The following is a 20,000-nucleotide window of genomic DNA, read 5'->3' on the forward strand; positions in this document are numbered from 1 at the left end:
CTGGGGTAAGCTTGCACCAAAACTACCATTACTGATACCCAAAAGACTAACACTACAGCCTGTTCACTTAAGGTAGATTCTTGGTGCCTAGGGTAAGCTTGCAGGCTGTCCCACTGTCCCAATGTCCCACTGTCCCGATAACACTCATATAGGAGCACGTCTTGGATTGGGACATGTCTCTATAATATATGGGACACCTGACCTCATGTACCAGGTAGACAGATTTGGTTGACAGCCTTAGACTCAGCCGTGACTGTAGAATCGAGGTGTATTGGAAAACCTCAACACAGCAGGTAAGAAAATGGTATTAGGAAGAGGTGAACCGTCATAGAGTTTTAATTATGCTCACACTATCATGTCCACGAGAATCACTGGACAACTTTTGAAAACATCCAGTATGATTAAAACGCGTTATAAACATATTCTTAACATCCCAATACCATTTTCTTACCTGTTCTGTTGAGGTTTTCCAATACACCTCGATTCTACAGTCACTTATTTCTTACCTGTTGTGTGGAGGTTTTCAAATACATCTCGATTCTACAGTCACTTATTTCTTACCTGTTCTGTTGAGGTTTTACATACACCTCGATTCTACAGTCACTTATTTCTTACCTGTTCTGTTGAGGTTTTAAAATACACCTCGATTCTACAGTCACTTATTTCTTACCTGTTGTGTTGAGGTTTTAAAATACACCTCGATTCTACAGTTCACTTATTTCTTACCTGTTCTGTTGAGGTTTTAAAATACACCTCGATTCTACAGTCACTGATTTCTTACCTGTTCTGTTGAGGTTTTAAAATACACCTCGATTCTACAGTCACTTATTTCTTACCTGTTCTGTTGAGGTTTTAAAATACACCTCGATTCTACAGTCACTGATTTCTTACCTGTTCTGTTGAGGTTTTAAAATACACCTCGATTCTACAGTCACTTATCTCTTACCTGTTGTGTTGAGGTTTTAAAATACACCTCGATTCTACAGTCACTTATTTCTTACCTGTTCTGTTGAGGTTTTAAAATACACCTCGATTCTACAGTCACTTATTTCTTACCTGTTCTGTTGAGGTTTTAAAATACACCTCGATTCTACAGTCACTTATTTCTTACCTGTTCTGTTGAGGTTTTAAAATACACCTCGATTCTACAGTCACTTATTTCTTACCTGTTCTGTTGAGGTTTTCCAATACATCTCGATTCTACAGTCACTTATTTCTTACCTGTTGTGTTGAGGTTTTACATACACCTCGATTCTACAGTCACTTATTTCTTACCTGTTCTGTTGAGGTTTTAAAATACACCTCGATTCTACAGTCACTTATTTCTTACCTGTTCTGTTGAGGTTTTAAAATACACCTCGATTCTACAGTCACTTATTTCTTACCTGTTCTGTTGAGGTTTTCCTATACACCTCGATTCTACAGTCACTTATTTCTTACCTGTTCTGTTGAGGTTTTCCAATACATCTCGATTCTACAGTCACTTATTTCTTACCTGTTCTGTTGAGGTTTTAAAATACACCTCGATTCTGAGTCACTTATTTCTTACCTGTTCTGTTGAGGTTTTAAAATACACCTCGATTCTACAGTCACTTATTTCTTACCTGTTCTGTTGAGGTTTTAAAATACACCTCGATTCTACAGTCACTTATTTCTTACCTGTTCTGTTGAGGTTTTAAAATACACCTCGATTCTACAGTCACTTATTTCTTACCTGTTCTGTTGAGGTTTTCCAATACATCTCGATTCTACAGTCACTTATTTCTTACCTGTTCTGTTGAGGTTTTAAAATACACCTCGATTCTACAGTCACTTATTTCTTACCTGTTCTGTTGAGGTTTTAAAATACACCTCGATTCTACAGTCACTTATTTCTTACCTGTTCTGTTGAGGTTTTCCAATACATCTCGATTCTACAGTCACTTATTTCTTACCTGTTCTGTTGAGGTTTTACTATACACCTCGATTCTACAGTCACTTATTTCTTACCTGTTCTGTTGAGGTTTTCCAATACATCTCGATTCTACAGTCACTTATTTCTTACCTGTTCTGTTGAGGTTTTAAAATACACCTCGATTCTACAGTCACTTATTTCTTACCTGTTCTGTTGAGGTTTTCCAATACACCTCGATTCTACAGTCACTGATTTCTTACCTGTTCTGTTGAGGTTTTAAAATACACCTCGATTCTACAGTCATTTATTTCTTACCTGTTGTGTTGAGGTTTTCCAGTACACCTCGATTCTACAGTCACTGATTTCTTACCTGTTCTGTTGAGGTTTTAAAATACACCTCGATTCTACAGTCACTTATTTCTTACCTGTTGTGTTGAGGTTTTAAAATACACCTCGATTCTACAGTCACTTATTTCTTACCTGTTGTGTGGAGGTTTTAAAATACACCTCGATTCTACAGTCACGGCTAAGTCTGAGGCTGTCTACCAAAGCTGTCTACCTGGTACATGAGGTCAGCTGTCCCATATGATACAGAGACATGTCCCACTCCAAGACGTGTCCCATATGAGTGTTATCGGGACAGTGGGACAGTGGGACAGTGGGTCAGCCTGCAAGCTTACCCTAGGCGCCAAGAATCTACCTTCAGTGAACAGGCTGTGTTAGTCTTTTGGGTATCAGTAATGGTAGTTTTGGTGCAAGCTTACCCACCCGAGGGAATCTACCTTAAGTGAGTAGATTATAGACTATCCTAAGACTGACTATCCTATTCCTGACTCCCCCAAATGTAGTAGAAATAGTAGTAGTAGTAGAAATTTTATTATTATTATTATTATTATTATTATTATTATTATTATTTCTGTGTGCGTATATTGAGTTCACGAGCGTATTTTTAAAGTCATGTGCGTATTTGATTTATCCTATGTGCGTTTTTGCCTCCCGTGTGCGTATTCCTGACCCCATGTGCGTATGATCATTACGTATTTCTGTGTGCGTATTTTGAGTTCACGAGCGTATTTTTTAAAGTCATGTGCGTATTCGATTTATCCTATGTGCGTTTTTTCCTCCCGTGTGCGTATTTTTGACCCCATGTGCGTATTTTCAGAATGTCGTGTGCGGAATCATCATGTTCATCAAGTGGGTGATTCCAGACATGCCTTTCCACCTACAGGTATGTGTGTTTTTTCCTCCTGTGTGCCCCATGTATGTATTTTCAGAATGTGTGCGTGTGTGTATTAGTGTCTATGTGTGCTGTGTATATGTAAAGTCATGTGTGTGTGTGTATACTATGTGCTGCTGTGTATGTGTGTATGTGTGTGTGTGTGTATTTACTTATTTCTTATTTCTGTGTGCGTATTTTGAGTTCATGAGCGTATTTTGAAAGTCATGTGCGCATTCAATTTATACCATGTGCGTTTTTACCCTCCTGTGTGTGTATGTGTGTGTGTGTGTGAGAGTGTGTGTGTGTGTGTTGATATTCTCTCTCTCTCTCTCTCTCTCTCTCTCTCTCTCTCTCTCTCTCTCTCTCTCTCTCTCTCTCTCTCTCTCTCTCTCTCTCTCTCTCTCTCTCTCTGTTCCCCTGTGTGTGTGTGTGTGTGTGTGTATCTCTCTCTCTCTCTCTCTCTCTGTTTGTGTGTGTGTGTGTCTCTCTCTCTCTCTCTCTCTCTCTCTCTCTCTCTCTCTCTCTCTCTCTCTCTCTCTCTCTCTCTGTTCCCCTGTTTGTGTGTGTGTGTGTGTGTATCTCTCTCTCTCTCTCTCTCTCTCTCTCTCTGATTATTATTATTATTATTATTATTATTATTACTATTACTATTACTATTACTATTACAATTACTAACTATATTTTCTCTCCCCCACCACCACCACTACTACTACTACTACTACTACTACTACTACTACTACTACTACTACTACTACTACTACTACTACTACTTCTACTACTACTACAGGAGCAGATCAGAAGGGAGGCTTATGTCACCAATGAGATTATAGTAGAACAGGAACTTAGAAGAGCCAGGAAAAGCCTATTCACTACTACTACTACTACTACTACTACTACTAATGGGGGGTCTACTACTACTACTCCCACTGTGCCTGCAAGAACAAGAAGAAGAAGAAGAGGAAGATCGTGGGGAGGAGAGGAGGTGTAGGAGGAGGAGGAGGAGGAAGAAGAGGAGGAGGAGGAGGAGGAGGAAGAAGTTGTTTGATATGATTTGGGAATTTTATTGATTATTTTTTATTCTCTCGCTCTCTCTCGCTCGCTCTCTCTTGCTCTCTCTCTCTCTCGAACAGCTTATTTTTTTCTTTCAATATTTAGCTATTTCTCTCTCTCTCTTGCTCTCTCTCTCTCTAACTCGCTCTAATTTCCTCTCTCTCTCTAACTCGCTCTAATTTCCTCTCTCTAACTCGCTCTAATTTCCTCTCTCTCAAACTGTAACTATAGTATTTCACTCTCTCTCTCTCGCTCGCTCTCTCTCTCTCTCTCTCTCTCTCTCTCTCTCTCTCTCTCTCTCTCTCTCTCTCTCTCTCTCTTAATTAGTTGTGTTCAATGTCCAAAACTACTTAAGAAATTGCTTTATATATTATTATTATTATTATTATTTTTACTATTGATACTATTTTAACTATTTCACTATTAATACTATCACCACGAGAATTAGGAGATACTTAAACCCACTATTCGACACCCCACAACTACTACTTCTACTACTACTACTACTACTACTACTACTACTACTACTACTACTACTATTGCAGCTACTATCCATTGGCATTGTGTGCTTATCCTTGTGTGATATGCTTGTACCCTGACTATTATGATGAGCTTTAAAAATGGTGCAAAAAAAACTATCATTACTACTACTACTATTACTACTTCTACTACTACTACTACTACTACTATTACTATTACTATTTTTTGCACAACGAACTATTTTATGATATTATTAAGTTGATATTATTATTATTATTATTGCATTACTATTTCTACTACAACTACTACTACTACTACTACTACTACTACTACTACTATTTCTACTATTTTCTTTATTATTAGTATTAGTATTACTATGATAATGATTTCAGTATTACAAGATCTGTTACCACTACTACTACTACTACTACTACTACTACTACTACTTCTTTCTACTACTACTACTACTTCTACTATTATAAGTGCAATGCTTAAGTCAGCTGGTGCTATCCTCAGAGTCACTTATAAATAGTCACTACTACTACTTAAAGACTACTTAAATGAACATTGCCTTGCAGCTAGTACACTATTTTTTACTATTATAAGGATAGTTTGATGTGGAAGGAAGGGCCTTATCAATGTTGCTGCTTTGCTACTATTACTATTAGTACTATTAGACTACTATGACTATTACTACGAGAATTACCACCTACTTAAATGTACTTTTCACCACCCCACAACCCCAACTTTGACTATCCACCCCTACTACTATTACTACTACTACTACTACTATGACCCAAACCACTACTACCACTGTCTTTACCACCTACTTAAACCCACTATTTCTCACCCAACAACCCTGTCTACTACAATCCACTTACTACCACTACTACTTATAAAACTACTACTATGACCCAAACCACTACAACCACAGTCTTTACCACCTACTTAAACCCAATATTCCTCACCCAACAACCCTGGCTACTACAATCCACTTACTACCACAACTACTTATAAAACTACTACTATGACCCAAACCACTACAACCACAGTCTTTACCACATACTTAAACCCAATATTCCTCACCCAACAACCCTGGCTACTACAATCCACTTACTACCACTACTACTTATAAAACTACTACTACTACTACTACTACAACGACCCAAATCACTACTACCACGGTCTTTACCACCTACTTAAACCCACTATTCCTCACCCAACAACCCTGTCTACTTCAATCCTACTACCACTACTACTTATAAAACTACTACTACTACTACTGCTACTATTACTACTATCGAAAAGTTGAAGTGTAAGTCAAATTTTTTATATATTTTAAAGAATCGCCGCTCGTCGCTTGAAGTGTACTTAAAAATGCTACTTGTAAATGTTGTATGTACTTAGAATATGGTACTTAAATTACTACTACTACTACGAGAATTACCACCTACTTAAACCCACTATTCCTCACCCAACAACCCTTACTACTACAATCCACCTACTACTACTACTACTACTACTACTATCTCACTTGATTGGATTATTGATTGTAAAGAAAATGAATAAAAATTGTAATAATAGTTCGTGATAGTTGATGTATTACTATCCTACTACTACTACTACTACTACTACTACTACTACTACTACTACTATTACTACTACTACTACTACTACTACCACTACTACTATTACTACTACTACTACTACTACTACTACTACTACTACTACTACGATAATAATAATACAACTAAAGAGCAAATAAGTAATGGCGATAGGAGTCAAATAAGTTTTATAAGTAACAGTTAAGTAAATTATAAGTAGACGGAAATTATTTTGACCCCTCATAAAAGTAACTTACAAAAACAACAACAAATAACAAACAACAAAAATAGTAAGTAAGCAATGCCGATAGTAGTGACATAAGTAATATAAGTAACAGTAAAGTAAATTATAAGTAAGGAAATAATTTTAATCCCTCATAAAAGTAACTCACAAAAACAACAACAAACAACAAAAACAACAGAATAGTAAAGAATCAATGACGATAGTAGTGACATAAGTAATATAAGTACCAGTTAAGTAAATTATAAGTAAAAGGACGATCGAGATCATTTTAACCCCTTACAAAAACAAAGAACCAAAACAACAAAAGCGTAAATAAGTAACACCGAAATTAGCAACATAAGTAATACAAGTAACACTTAAGTAAATTATAAGTAAGGAAACAATTTTGACCCCTCATATAAGTCACTCACAAAAAACAACAACCAACAACACAAACAACAAAAGCGTGAGTAAGTAACACCGAAATTAGTCACATAAGTAATACAAGTAGCAGTTAAGTAAATTCTAAGTAGGAGGAAATACTTATAACCCCGCGGCCCCTCAGCGTTGTTTATACTATACCATAATGGCGGACTCTGGTTCACCCACCCCCAATATTTAACTTTGAACGCCATTTTCTCAGCTCTCAGGACGCCCAGGACGGTGAGGATGGTCTTAAAATAATCCCCAATCCTTCATCTCTTAATTGGGTCTGGGGAAATTGGGGAAAGTCACCGGGAAATGGGGGAAAAATGGGGAAATGTGGGAGAACTTCGGTCATGCACTGGGATCATGGGGTGGTCTGGAGGAGTTCTCAGCGAGTGTTTTTTTGACTTTGAGACCGATTTTTGGGGTTTCGAGACCACGTGGAAGGCTCGGGTTGGTCTCTACTGATACCCTGATCCTTTACCTCCACTTTGCCACTTAGAGAACGGAGATAAGTGGAGGGAAAGTGGAGAAAAGTGGAAAAATATGGAGGTAACTAAGGCGAATTGTAACCATGCAAGCAATTTTTAGGCCCAGCTGGTAGGCATATTTCCGTTTTCAAGACCGTTTTTCTCGGTTTCTAGGCGCGCTAAGAGGCTCGGGTTGGTCTCTAATTAAAGAACGAGGTCTCTACTTTCCTCCACGTGCTAAGGGATGGAGGAAAGGTGGAGGGAAAGTGGAGAAATAAGCTGAAATGTGGAGGAATGTGGACCAGCTTCGCGCCATGCAAGCACTTCATGGCTACATACTCCCCTTGGTTTCTTTGTTGTTTCCTCGGTTTCTAGAGTAGATAGAAGACTCGAGTTGGTTTCTACTGATACCCTGATCTTTTACCTTCATTTTGCCACTTAGAGAACGCAGATAAGTGGAAGGAAAGTGGAGATATAAGGGAAAATATGGGGAGATGTGGACCAGCTCGGCGCCATGCAAGCAGTTTTTAGCTACATACTCCCCTTGGTTTCTTTGTTGTTTTCTCGGTTTCTAGAGTAGATAGAAGACTCGGGTTGGTTTCTACTGATACCCTGATCCTTTACCTTCATTTTGCCACTTAGAGAACGTAGATAAGTGGAAGGAAAGTGGAGATATAAGGGAAAATATGGGGAGATGTGGACCAGCTTCGCGCCATGCAAGCACTTTTAGCCACATACACCCTTGGTTTCTTTGTTATTTTCTCGGTTTCTAGAGGGGCTATAAGACTCCGGTTGGTTTCTACTGATACCTTGATCCTTTACCTTCATTCAGCCACTTAGAGAACGTAGATAAGTGGAAGGAAAGTGGAGATATAAGGGAAAATATGGGGAGATGTGGACCAGCTTCGCGCCATGCAAGCAGTTTTTAGCTACATACGCCCCTTGGTTTCTTTGTTGTTTCCTCGGTTTCTAGAGTGGGTAGAGGACTCGGGTTGGTTTCTTCGGATACCCTGATCTTTTACCTTCATTTAGCCACTTAGAGAACGGAGATAAGTGGAAGGAAAGTGGAGAAATAAGGGAAAATATGGAGACAAGTGGACCAGTTTCGCGCCATGCAAGCACTTTTCGCCACAGACACCCCGTGGTTTCTTTGTTGTTTTCTCGGTTTCTAGAGGGGCTATAAGACTCCGGTTGATTTCTACTGATACCTTGATCCTTTACCTTCATTCAGCCACTTAGAGAACGTAGATAAGTGGAAGGAAAGTGGAGATATAAGGGAAAATATGGGGAGATGTGGACCAGCTTCGCGCCATGCAAGCAGTTTTTCGCTACATACACCCCTTGGTTTCTTTGTTGTTTCCTCGGTTTCTAGAGTGGGTAGAGGACTCGGGTTGGTTTCTACTGATACCCTGATCCTTTACCTCCACTATACCACTTAGAGAACGCAGATAAGTGGATGGAAAGTGGAGAAATAATGGAAAATATGGAGACAAGTGGACCAGCTCGGCGCCATGCAAGCAGTTTTTAGCTACATACACCCCTTGGTTTCTTTGTTGTTTTCTCGGTTTCTAATGTGGCTAGAGGACTCGGGTTGGTTTCTTCTGATACCCTGATCCTTTACCTTCGTTTTGACACTTAGAGAACGCAGATAAGTGGAGGGAAAGTGGAGATATAAGGGAAAATATGGGGAGATGTGGACCCGCTTTGCGCCATGCAAGCACTTCATGGCTACATACATCCCTTGGTTTCTTTGTTGTTTTCTCGGTTTCTAGAGTAGATAGAAAACTCGGGTTGGTTTCTACTGATACCCTGATCCTTTACCTCCACTTTGCCACTTAGAGAACGCAGATAAGTGGATGGAAAGGGGAGAAATAACGGAAAATATGGGGACAAGTGGACCAGCTCGGCGCCATGCAAGCACTTTTTAGCTACATACACTCCTTGGTTTCTTTGTTGTTTTCTCGGTTTCTAGAGTGGGTAGAAGACTCGGGTTGGTTTCTACTGATACCCGGATCCTTTACCTCCACTTTACCACTTAGAGAACGCAGATAAGTGGAGGGAAAGTGGAGAAAAGTGGAAAAATATGGAGGTAACTGTTCGAGAGATGAGCCATTCAAGTATTTTTTAGGCCCAGCTGGTAGATACAATTATGTTTTCAAGACCGTTTTTCTCGGTTTCTAGGCGCGCTAAGAGGCTCGGGTTGGTCTCTAATTAAAGAACGAGATCTCTACTTTCCTCACGTGCTAAGGGATGGAGGAAAGGTGGAGGGAATGTGGAGATATGAGGGAAAATGTGGAGGGATGTGGAGGAAAAAATGCTGGAATCTGAGTTTTCTTTGTTAAGTTTAAATTACTACTACTACTACTACTACTACTACTATTACTACTACTACTACTACTACTACTACTACTACTATTACTACTACTACTACTACAACTACTACTAATAATAATAATAATAATATTTTTTTTTTTTCAGAGGAAGAAGAAGAAGAAGAGAGAGAGAGTAAATAATTCTCTCGCTCTAAATATCCCTTCCTCTAGAATTGCACCCACTCACTCGCTCTATTCTCTCAACTTTAAGATTCTCGCTCGAAAACCCCCAAAAATATTGAAATTGAGCGAGAGAGAAAAAAGAATAAGAATTAGAGAGAGAGTCAGAAAAAAAAGACAAGTTAAAGCGAGTAAAAAATTCCCTCACTCTAAAAAAAATCCCTCGCTCTAAAAACATCCCTCGCTCTAAAACTCCCCTCGCTCTTAAAATCAAGATTCTCGCTCAAAATCCCCCAAAAATATTAAAATTGAGCAGGAAAAAAGATTAGAGAGAATATAAATTCCCTCGCTCTAAAAAAATCCCTCGCTCAGAAATCAAGATTTTCGCTCAAAAAAACAAAAATATTGAAATTGAGCGAGAAAAAATAGAGTGGAAATTCTCTCGCTCTAATCACACCCAACAAAGACTAAATTTGAGCGAGAAAAGGAAAATCTGAGAGAAATTCCTCGCTCTAAAAACTCCCTCGCTCTAAAATCACACCCAGTAAAGACTAAATTTGAGCGAGAAAAGGAAAATCTGAGAGAAATTCCTCGCTCTAAAAACTCCCTCGCTCTCAAAACTCCCTGGGTCTACAAACTCCCTCGCTCTAAAATCACACACCCAGTAAAGACTAAATTTGAGCGAGAAAAGGAAAATTTGAGAGAAATTCCTCGCTCTCAAAACTCCTTCGCTCTTCAAACTCCCTCGCTCTACAAATTCCCTCGCTCTAAAAACTCCCTCGCTCTAAAATCACACACCCAGTAAAGACTAAATTTGAGCGAGAAAAGGAAAATTTGAGAGAAATTCCTCGCTCTCAAAAAACTCCCTCGCTCTACAAACTCCCTCGCTCTACAAACTCCCTCGCTCTACAAACTCCCTCGCTCTACAAACTCCCTCGCTCTACAAACTCCCTCGCTCTACAAACTCCTCGCTCAAAAACTCCTCGCTTAAAACTCCTCGCTTCTTCAAACTCCATCGCTCTCAAAACTCCTTCGCTCTACAAACTCCCTCGCTCTACAAACTCCCTCGCTCTACAAACTCCCTCGCTCTACAAACTCCCTCACTCTCAAAAAACTCCCTCGCTCTACAAACTCCCTCGCTCTACAAACTCCCTCGCTCTACAGCATCTCCAGAGTCTAACCAGTGAAACAAACTCCCTCACTCTACAAACTCCCTCGCTCTACAAACTCCCTCGCTCTACAAACTCCCTCGCTCTACAAACTCCCTCACTCTCAAAAAACTCCCTCGCTCTCAAAAAACTCCCTCGCTCTACAAACTCAAGCCCCCAGCATCTCCAGAGTCTAACCAGTGAAACAAACTCCCTCACTCTACAAACTCCCTCGCTCTACAAACTCCCTCGCTCTACAAACACAAGCCCAAGCAGCCCCAGAGTCTAGCCAGTGAAATCCCTCCCCCTGGGCCCCTGTGTCTCACCATGGAGGGTGGCGGAGAGCTCTGTCCCCTGTCCCTGTCCCAACCCAGTGACCTGCCAGACATTGCACAGTTTCTCTCTATCTACATGTCGGAGGAGGACTCGCTGGCCCTTCAGGTAAGCTCCGGGTCATTGTGAAGCATTTTAGTTATGTTTTGAAGCATTTTGGTTGTGTTTTGAAGCATTTTGGTTATGTTTTGAAGCATTTTAGTTGTTTTTTGAAGCATTTTAGTTATGTTTTGAAGCATTTTGGTTGTGTTTTGAAGCATTTTAGTTATGTTTTGAAGCATTTTAGTGATGTTTTGAAGCATTTTAGTTGTTTTGAAGCATTTTAGTTATGTTTTGAAGCATTTTAGTCATGTTTTGAAGCATTTGTTATATTTTCAAGCATTTCAGCGCCCAAGAACGCGTAATCTACAAGTCTTTCGTGGGAGTTGTGGGCATTTCCAGGGGTACTTTATTTTCAAGCATTTCAGCGCCCAAAAACACGTAATCTACAAGTCTTTCGTGGGAGTTGTGGGCATTTCCAGGGGTATTTTATTTTCAAGCATTTCAGCGCCCAAAAACACGTAATCTACAAGTCTTTCATGGGAGTTGTGGGCATTTCCAGGGGTACTGTATTTTCAAGCATTTCAGCGCCCAAGAACACGTAATCTACAAGTCTTTCATGGGAGTTGTGGGCATTTCCAGGGGTACTTTTATGACCCTGGGGGCAGCTGACCATATCATCCTATGTACTGTACACCAGTGGACGGGATATACAGGAAATTAATTAAACAAAGTATATCAATTTTGTTATATTGAGCAACATATCTAATGATTTAAGCTTTATATATATGGTTATGATTTGTCTTATGAACGGGTCAGTGTCTCTCTCTATGTATCTCTCCCACAAACCTTCAACACTTATGGAAACACTTTCGAAACAACTCAATTCAATTCCTGCCAGATCAAAATAGCTCACAGAGGGATTTGTTAAGTAAGGTTAGGTAAGGTTTGGGTATGGGGCAGGCGTAAAGTTCACTTGTAATTTAAGTATGCATGTGTGGGGGGCAGGGCATAAAGCTCACTTGTAATTTAAGTATGCATGTGTGGGGGGCAGGGCATAAAGTTCACTTGTAATTTAAGTATGCATGTGTGGGGGGCAGGGCATAAAGCTCACTTGTAATTTAAGTATGCATGTGTGGGGGGCAGGCGTAAAGCTCACTTGTAATTTAAGTATGCATGTGTGGGGGGCAGGGCATAAAGTTCACTTGTAATTTAAGTAAGCTCCCTGACCCCCCCTGTGAGCTATTCCGTGGGGGGCAACACTTACGTAAACATTCCCCCCTATTTTGAAAAGTAAATAAATAGGCCTATAATTGTGTTGTGAGAGTGTTTCCATAACTGTTGAAGGTTTGTGGAAAAAATACTTAAAGAAATGCTGATGTTTCATAAGTTAGCCTATAAAACTTGTAGGCTTTTTTGAGAGGCCCGGATGATGATTGGCCCCAGCCCGTCGTGGCACTAGACAAGAGTTTACAGTGATGCCATCTCGTCCTGGGTCACGCTGCCCCTCAGAACCCCTTGATTCACTGGGCAGCATGTGGGTTCTACCGTATCACAGAAAAGTCTACCACACTACCACGGACCGCACTTAATCCTCCTGCGTTACTTATAAAAGTATCGCAGACGACATTTGCTCACAGGAATTTCTCGTTGTTGTATTTTATGAATTGAATTTTTGTTTTACAGCGAATCTGAGTTTGTGGGTCATTGAGATTAAACTCTGAACAGACAGACGAAACTTCTACCATGAATTAACAGATACAAGGTTTGGGAACAAGTTTAAGTGCCAATGTTATGGTCTTGGGGGCCATGTGGAGCGCTGGGCCATAAACCTCATCATCGGTAACAGTGCCAGACATCTTGAACAGTGCCAGACATCTTGAACAGTGCCAGACTTCTTGAACAGTGCCAGACATCTTGAACAGTGCCAGACTTCTTGAACAGTGCCAGACTTCTTGAACAGTGCCAGACTTCTTGAACAGTGCCAGACTTCTTGAACAGTGCCAGACATCTTGAACAGTGCCAGACATCTTGAACAGTGCCAGACATCTTGAACAGTGCCAGACTTCTTGAACAGTGCCAGACATCTTGAACAGTGCCAGACATCTTGAACAGTGCCAGACATCTTGAACAGTGCCAGACATCTTGAACAGTGCCAGACTTCTTGAACAGTGCCGAACATGCCAACCCATCCCTGGTGCCATGTATATATTGTGGTAATTTAACCCTTTCACTGGTAAACAGAGCGAGCGTTTGGCGTGTTTGTTGGTGTTGGGAAACGCTCGCTCGATCTCCAGACGCACTCCAATCTCCCGCGTCTGAGAGCGTTCCAGATGTTCTTGCCCAACCCTTGCCTCACCTGACCAACACCTCTACCAAACAGTTGTAAACGCTCCCTTGCCAGAGTCAGAGATGTCCACAGCTCCCTCAATACGGGCGATCACCCCACACGCACCGACGCAAATCTTAACATTCAACGCTCCCTGGACGTCTATGTACGCGCGCAGGAAAGGCGTACATGACCGAATCCCATAGATCTGGACCTCCTCTTTCCAATGGCGCTTTTGGTTTTAAGCTGTGGTGAACGGTTTTGGAGATACGGAGGTTTAAAAAGACCGGATGCCTGACACTCGCTCTGTGTTTACCGAAGAAAGAGTTGAAACGGTACAATATCAGGTACCAGGGACGGGTTGACATGTCTGGTACTGTTCAAGTAGACTGGTAGAGAGGTAGATTAGTCTGTCCGTTGGGGGATGGTCGCGTTCGAACCCCACGCAGGGAAATAGTTAAGTATGTTTCAATGTTTTGTCCGCCGGGATAACCACGCAACCATTTCTTATTGAGACTGGGAATGAAAAAAATTAGACCGCATTACTCCAGAAAATCTACCGCACTACTCTGGAAAATCTACCGCACTACTCCGGAAAATCTACCGCACTACTCTGGAAAATCTACCGCACTACTCTGGAAAATCTACCGCACTACTCTGGAAAATCTACCGCACTACTCCGGAAAATCTACCGCACTACTCTGGAAAATCTACCGCACTACTCTGGAAAATCTACCGCACTACTCTGGAAAATCTACCGCACTACTCTGGAAACACTACCGCACTACTCTGGAAAATCTACCGCACTACTCCGGAAAAACTACCGCACTACTCCGGAAAATCTACCGCACTACTCTGGAAAATCTACCGCACTACTCCGGAAAATCTACCGCACTACTCTGGAAACACTACCGCACTACTCTGGAAAATCTACCGCGCTACTCTGGAAAATCTGCCGCTCTACTCTGGAAACACTACCGCACTTCTCTGGAAAATCTACCGCACTACTACGGAAAATCTACCGCACTACTCTGGAAAATCTACCGCACTACTCTGGAAAATCTACCGCACTACTCTGGAAAATCTACCGCACTACTCCGGAGAATCTACCACACTACCACAACCGCACTTCAGATTTTGAAGTATATATATGTATAATTTAAATTGTTAGATATATATATAACACTTTCATCATTTTAAAAACAGTATATTTGATTTTAATTTGAATTATGATTTTTTTACTCTGATTTAAATTGATTTTGAGAGAGAGAGAGAGAGAGAGAGAGACTATTACTATTCACCCCATAACCCTTAATTCTACAACCCAAGCCCTACTACTACTACTACTACTACTACTACTACTACTACTACTACTTAAATCATTACTACGACTACTTAGACCACTATATGTATCACTACAAGACTCAACACGCTCTTAAACCTACCATTCCTGACCCCACAACCCTTACTACTAAAACCTACCCCCTACTACTACTACTACTACTACTTATATCATTACTACGACTACTTAGACCACTATAAGTATCACTACAAGAATCAGCACGCTCTTAAACCTACTATTCTTGACCCCACAACCCTTACTACTAAAACCTACCCCCTACTACTACTACTACTACTACTTAAATCATTACTACGACTACTTAGACCACTATAAGTATCACTACAAGAATCAGCATGCTCTTAAACCTACTATTCTTGACCCCACAACCCTTACTACTAAAACCTACCCCCTACTACTACTACTACTACTACTTAAATCATTACTACGACTACTTAGACCACTATAAGTATCACTACAAGAATCAGCATGCTCTTAAACCTACTATTCTTGACCCCACAACCCTTACTACTAAAACCTACCCCCTACTACTACTACTACTACTACTACTTATATCATTACTACGACTACTTAGACCACTATAAGTATCACTACAAGAATCAGCATGCTCTTAAACCTACTATTCCTGACCCCACAACCTTTACTACTAAAACCTACCCCCTACTACTACTACTACTACTACTACTACTACTTAAATCATTACTACGACTACTTAGACCACTATAAGTATCACTACAAGAATCAGCATGCTCTTGAACCTACTATTCCTGACCCCACAACCTTTACTTCTAAAACCTACCCCCTACTACTACTACTACTACTACTACTTAAATCACTACTACGACTACTTAGACCACTATAACTATCACTACAAGAATCAGCACCCTCTTGAACCTACTATTCCTGACCCCACAACCCTTACTACTAAAACCTACCCCCTACTACTACTACTACTTAAATCACTACTACGACTACTTAGACCACTATAACTATCACTACAAGAATCAGCACCCTCTTGAACCTACTATTCCTGACCCCACAACCCTTACTTCTACAACCTACCCCCTACTACTACTACTGCTACTTAAATCATTACTACGACTACTTAGACCACTATAACTATCACTACAAGAATCAGCACGCTCTTGAACCTACTATTCCTGACCCCACAACCCTTACTTCTACAACCTACCCCCTACTACTACTACTACTACTTATATCATTACTACGACTACTTAAATCATTACTATGACTACTTAGACAACTATAACTATCACTACAAGAATCATCACGCTCTTGAACCTACTATTCCTGACCCCACAACCCTTACTACTAAAACCTACCCCCTACTACTACTACTACTTATATCATTACTACGACTACTTATATCATTACTACAACTACTTAGACCACTATAAGTATCACCACAAGAATCAGCACGCTCTTAAACCTACTATTCCTGACCCCACAACCCTTACTTCTACAACCTACCCCCTACTACTACTACTACTACTACTTAAATCACTACTACGACTACTTAGACCACTATAAATATCACTACAAGAATCAGCACGCTCTTAAACCTACTATTCCTGACCCCACAACCCTTACTTCTACAACCTACCCCCTACTACTACTACTACTACTACTTATATCATTACTACGACTACTTAGACCACTATAAGTATCACTACAAGAATTAGCACCCTCTTGAACCTACTATTTCTGACCCCACAACCCTTACTACTAAAACCCACCTACTACTACTACTACTACTACTACTACTACTTATATCATTACTACGACTACTTAGACCACTATAACTATCACTACAAGAATCAGCACGCTCTTGAACCTACTATTCCTGACCCCACAACCCTTACTTCTACAACCCACCCCCTACTACAACCACTACTACTATTACTTAAATAATTACTACAGCTACTACAATTACTTACAGGAGGGTCGTATGGGGAGCATGATGGCCCATAGCGTGTTCACTACCACCTCCACCGAGCTCGTTCCACCACCACCACAACCACAACCACTACTACCTACTACAACTACTACAGCGGCTACTACTACTACTAATCCACTACAACAACAACAGCACTTACAACAACAACAACAACAACAGCAGCACCAGCATCAGCAGCCCCAGAGGGATACGGATTTCTCGGTGATGTCCCTCGTGTCGCATACAGGTGAGGGAGTTTTCGGGGATATGTGGTTTGTTTTCTCGGCCTCTTTTCTCCTCTTTCCTCTTGTCCCTCCTCTTCCTCTTGCCATCCACTTATAGAGAATTTTATCCTCTTTCTTTTGGTGTTATCCGTTTCTTTCTATCTTTATTACTTTTCTCTCTATTTCCACTTTTATTGCAACTTTTCCATCTCCCAGTCTTCCAAAATGTATGGGTTGGGGGATATGTTCTTTCTTTATTCCTCTTCTTTTCTCCTCTTTCCTCTTGTCTGTCCTCTTCCTCTTGCCGTCCACTTATAGAGAATTTTATCCTCTTTCTTTTGGTGTTATCGGTTACTTTCTATCTTTATTACTTTTCTCTCTATCTCCACTTTTATTACAACTTTTCCATCTCCCAGTCTTCCAAAATGTATGGGTTGGGGGTTATGTCCTTTCTTTTCCCCTCCTCTTTTCTCCTCTTCCTCTTGTCTGTCCTCTTCCTCTTGCCGTCCACTTATAGAGAATTTTATCCTCTTTCTTTTGGTGTTATCCGTTTCTTTCTATCTCCATTACTTTTCTCTCTATTTCCACTTTTATTGCAACTTTTCCATCTCCCAGTCTTCCAAAATGTATGGGTTGATGATATGTTCTTTCTCTTCCCTTCCTCTTTTCTCCTCTTTCCTCTTGTCCCTCCTCTTCCTCTTGCCACCCACTTATAGAGAATTTTATCCTCTTTCTTTTGGTGTTATCCGTTTCTTTCTATCTTTATTACTTTTCTCTATTTCCACTTTTATTGCAACTTTTCCATCTCCCAGTCTTCCAAAATGTATGGGTTGGGGGATATGTTCTTTCTTTATTCCTCTTCTTTTCTCCTCTTTCCTCTTGTCCCTCCTCTTCCTCTTGCCATCCACTTATAGAGAATTTTATCCTCTTTCATTTGGTGTTATCCGTTTCTTTCTATCTTTATTACTTTTCTCTCTATCTCCACTTTTATTACAACTTTTCCATCTCCCAGTCTTTCAAAATGCAGGTTGACAATGTCCTTCCTCTGAATATCTCAAGCTTGAATTATGAATATTTTTTGCTTTTTTTCGGTAGAAGGAATTGAGATAGAAAGATAAACAAGGCATAGAAAGAAAGAGGAAAGAATAAGGAATAACTGACATAAAGGAGAAAGACTTAGAGAGAGAGAGAAAGGAGGGAGAGAGGAAAGAACAGAGAGAGACATGGAAGGAAAAAAATTAGTCCTGAGTGAAAAGTTTCAATATTTTTCCTTTTTTAGAATAGAAGGAATTGAGATAGAAAGATAAACGATACACAGAAAGAAAGAGGAAAGAATAAGGAATAACTGACATAAAGGAGAAAGACTTAGATTGAGAGAGAAAGGAGGGAGAGAGGTGAGAAGAGCGAGAGACATGGAGGAAAAAAATCAGTCTTGAGGGAAAAGTTCCAATATTTTCCTCTTTTTCAATAGAACAAAATAACATATAACAAAACCCAAAACACAGAAAGATAGAGAAAATAACAAAGAACAAACCCTAAAAAACCCAAATCCCAAAACCCCAAAACAAACCCCAAAAACGCACCCAAACAACCCCCCAAAAATTATCCATGCTAGGTTCCAACACTCATCCGTAACTCCATTGCAGAACCACAAGTCTTCAAAACCTACCCCATGGCCCCGTCCCTGGCACCCCTGGGGACAGTGCCACCCCCGCGGGCCGCCCCAGAGCAGCCTGCCACTCCCCAGAACACCCCGGAACCCCCGAAACCGAGCGCGAACCCCGGGAACGTGCCGCAAAGTGGAGCTAAAGAAGGGAAGAGGCATGTTTGTGAGAGCTGCGGAAAATCCTTCTCCCGCTCCGACAAATTGACCTTGCACCGCCGTACACACACCGGGGAAAAGCCGTATGGATGCTCGTACTGTGGCAAGAGGTTCGCGCGGTCCGACCACCTCAAAATCCACACTCTGAAGCATCGCCTGAGCCCAGAATCGCGTAAGCAACTCCTGGCATCCTCCCGGGCAGCGAAGTCGTCCCCTGCGTCAATATCAAACACAGTTGCCCACGTTTCCTCCGACCCCAAGCGAACCGTCAGCCGTGTGGACGTGGGGACCCAGGCAAGCGGAGACGAGGAGTTTCCGCTCATCCACCCGGAGAACGACGCGGATGGGGCGGACGGCGACGGAGATATGGGCGTCGAAAGTTCCGGTCTGCGGCAAGAGTGCGGAGTCTGTCACAAGATATTTGGGTCGATTTACCGTCTGACGAGGCATCTACGCACGCACACGGGGGAGAAACCATACGTGTGTGCGTGCGGGGAGAGCTTCACCCGCTCTGACATCCTCCGCGCACACGAGAAGTCCAAACACGCACACACGGCCATGGAAACAGTCACGGGAGCGCACACAATGGAGGCTGCCGATTCTGGGACCTCTCCGATAACCTCGATTAAAGACCCCCAGCCGCCCCAGCCGCCCCCCCAGGGTAAGAAGGGCGCTCGTGTGGACTCCGTGTACACCTGTGAGTACTGCGCCAAGGAGTTCAAGGCCGGGTACAAGCTCACGGTACACTTACGGTACCATACGGGGGAGAAACCGTACGCCTGCGACTTCTGTGGAAAAGGCTTTGCTCGGCGAGATCACATGAAGAAACACAGAAAGATTCACACCAAGTAGAGCAAGATTGAGCAAGATTGAGGTTGATGGGGTTGAGCAAGATGGAGGTTGATGAGGTTGAGCAAGATTGAGCAAGAT

At 41.3% G+C, this 20,000-nt stretch overlaps 1 protein-coding gene and 3 long non-coding RNA genes across 17 annotated transcripts in view; 2 read left to right on the forward strand and 2 right to left on the reverse strand.

Annotated features, from left to right (window-relative positions):
• The first annotated feature begins 2,681 nt into the window (after nucleotides 1-2,681).
• Nucleotides 2,682-6,236, forward strand: LOC126991255 (uncharacterized). Its single transcript, XR_007745335.1, has 2 exons — nucleotides 2,682-3,122; nucleotides 3,901-6,236. It is a non-coding gene; the product is annotated as an uncharacterized LOC126991255 (long non-coding RNA).
• On the reverse strand, nucleotides 4,399-6,693 carry LOC126991254 (uncharacterized). Its single transcript, XR_007745334.1, has 2 exons — nucleotides 5,706-6,693; nucleotides 4,399-5,587 (listed from the first exon to the last, which is right to left on the reverse strand). It is a non-coding gene; the product is annotated as an uncharacterized LOC126991254 (long non-coding RNA).
• Nucleotides 6,694-11,025: 4,332 nt separating this feature from the next.
• Nucleotides 11,026-20,000, forward strand: part of LOC126991250 (zinc finger protein 48-like) — a 9,203-nt gene continuing 228 nt past the window's right edge. For 5 of the 12 annotated variants that reach the window (XR_007745327.1, XR_007745328.1, XR_007745329.1 and 2 more), the window contains exons 1-3: nucleotides 11,026-11,447; nucleotides 17,028-17,271; nucleotides 18,895-20,000. The exon at nucleotides 18,895-20,000 is cut by the window's right edge. Coding sequence is in view for 7 of the 12 variants with exons in the window: in XM_050850028.1 (XP_050705985.1) it covers nucleotides 11,334-11,447; nucleotides 17,028-17,271; nucleotides 18,895-19,922 (1,386 nt within the window). In the remaining 5 variants the exon portion in view is untranslated. The remainder of the gene's footprint in view (nucleotides 11,448-17,027; nucleotides 17,272-18,894) is intronic. The other 7 variants (XR_007745330.1, XM_050850029.1, XM_050850031.1 and 4 more) reach the window with 4 other exon arrangements.
• Nucleotides 14,830-17,019, reverse strand: LOC126991252 (uncharacterized). Of its 3 annotated transcripts, none has more exons than XR_007745333.1 (3): nucleotides 16,370-17,019; nucleotides 15,863-16,088; nucleotides 14,830-15,720 (listed from the first exon to the last, which is right to left on the reverse strand). It is a non-coding gene; the product is annotated as an uncharacterized LOC126991252 (long non-coding RNA). The 3 variants fall into 3 exon arrangements; XR_007745332.1 differs by having other exon boundaries at nucleotides 14,830-15,414; nucleotides 15,684-16,088; XR_007745331.1 differs by having other exon boundaries at nucleotides 14,830-15,547; nucleotides 15,684-16,088.

Source organism: Eriocheir sinensis, unplaced genomic scaffold (assembly GCF_024679095.1).
Source record: "Eriocheir sinensis breed Jianghai 21 unplaced genomic scaffold, ASM2467909v1 Scaffold252, whole genome shotgun sequence".
Lineage (NCBI taxonomy): Eukaryota > Metazoa > Arthropoda > Malacostraca > Decapoda > Varunidae > Eriocheir > Eriocheir sinensis.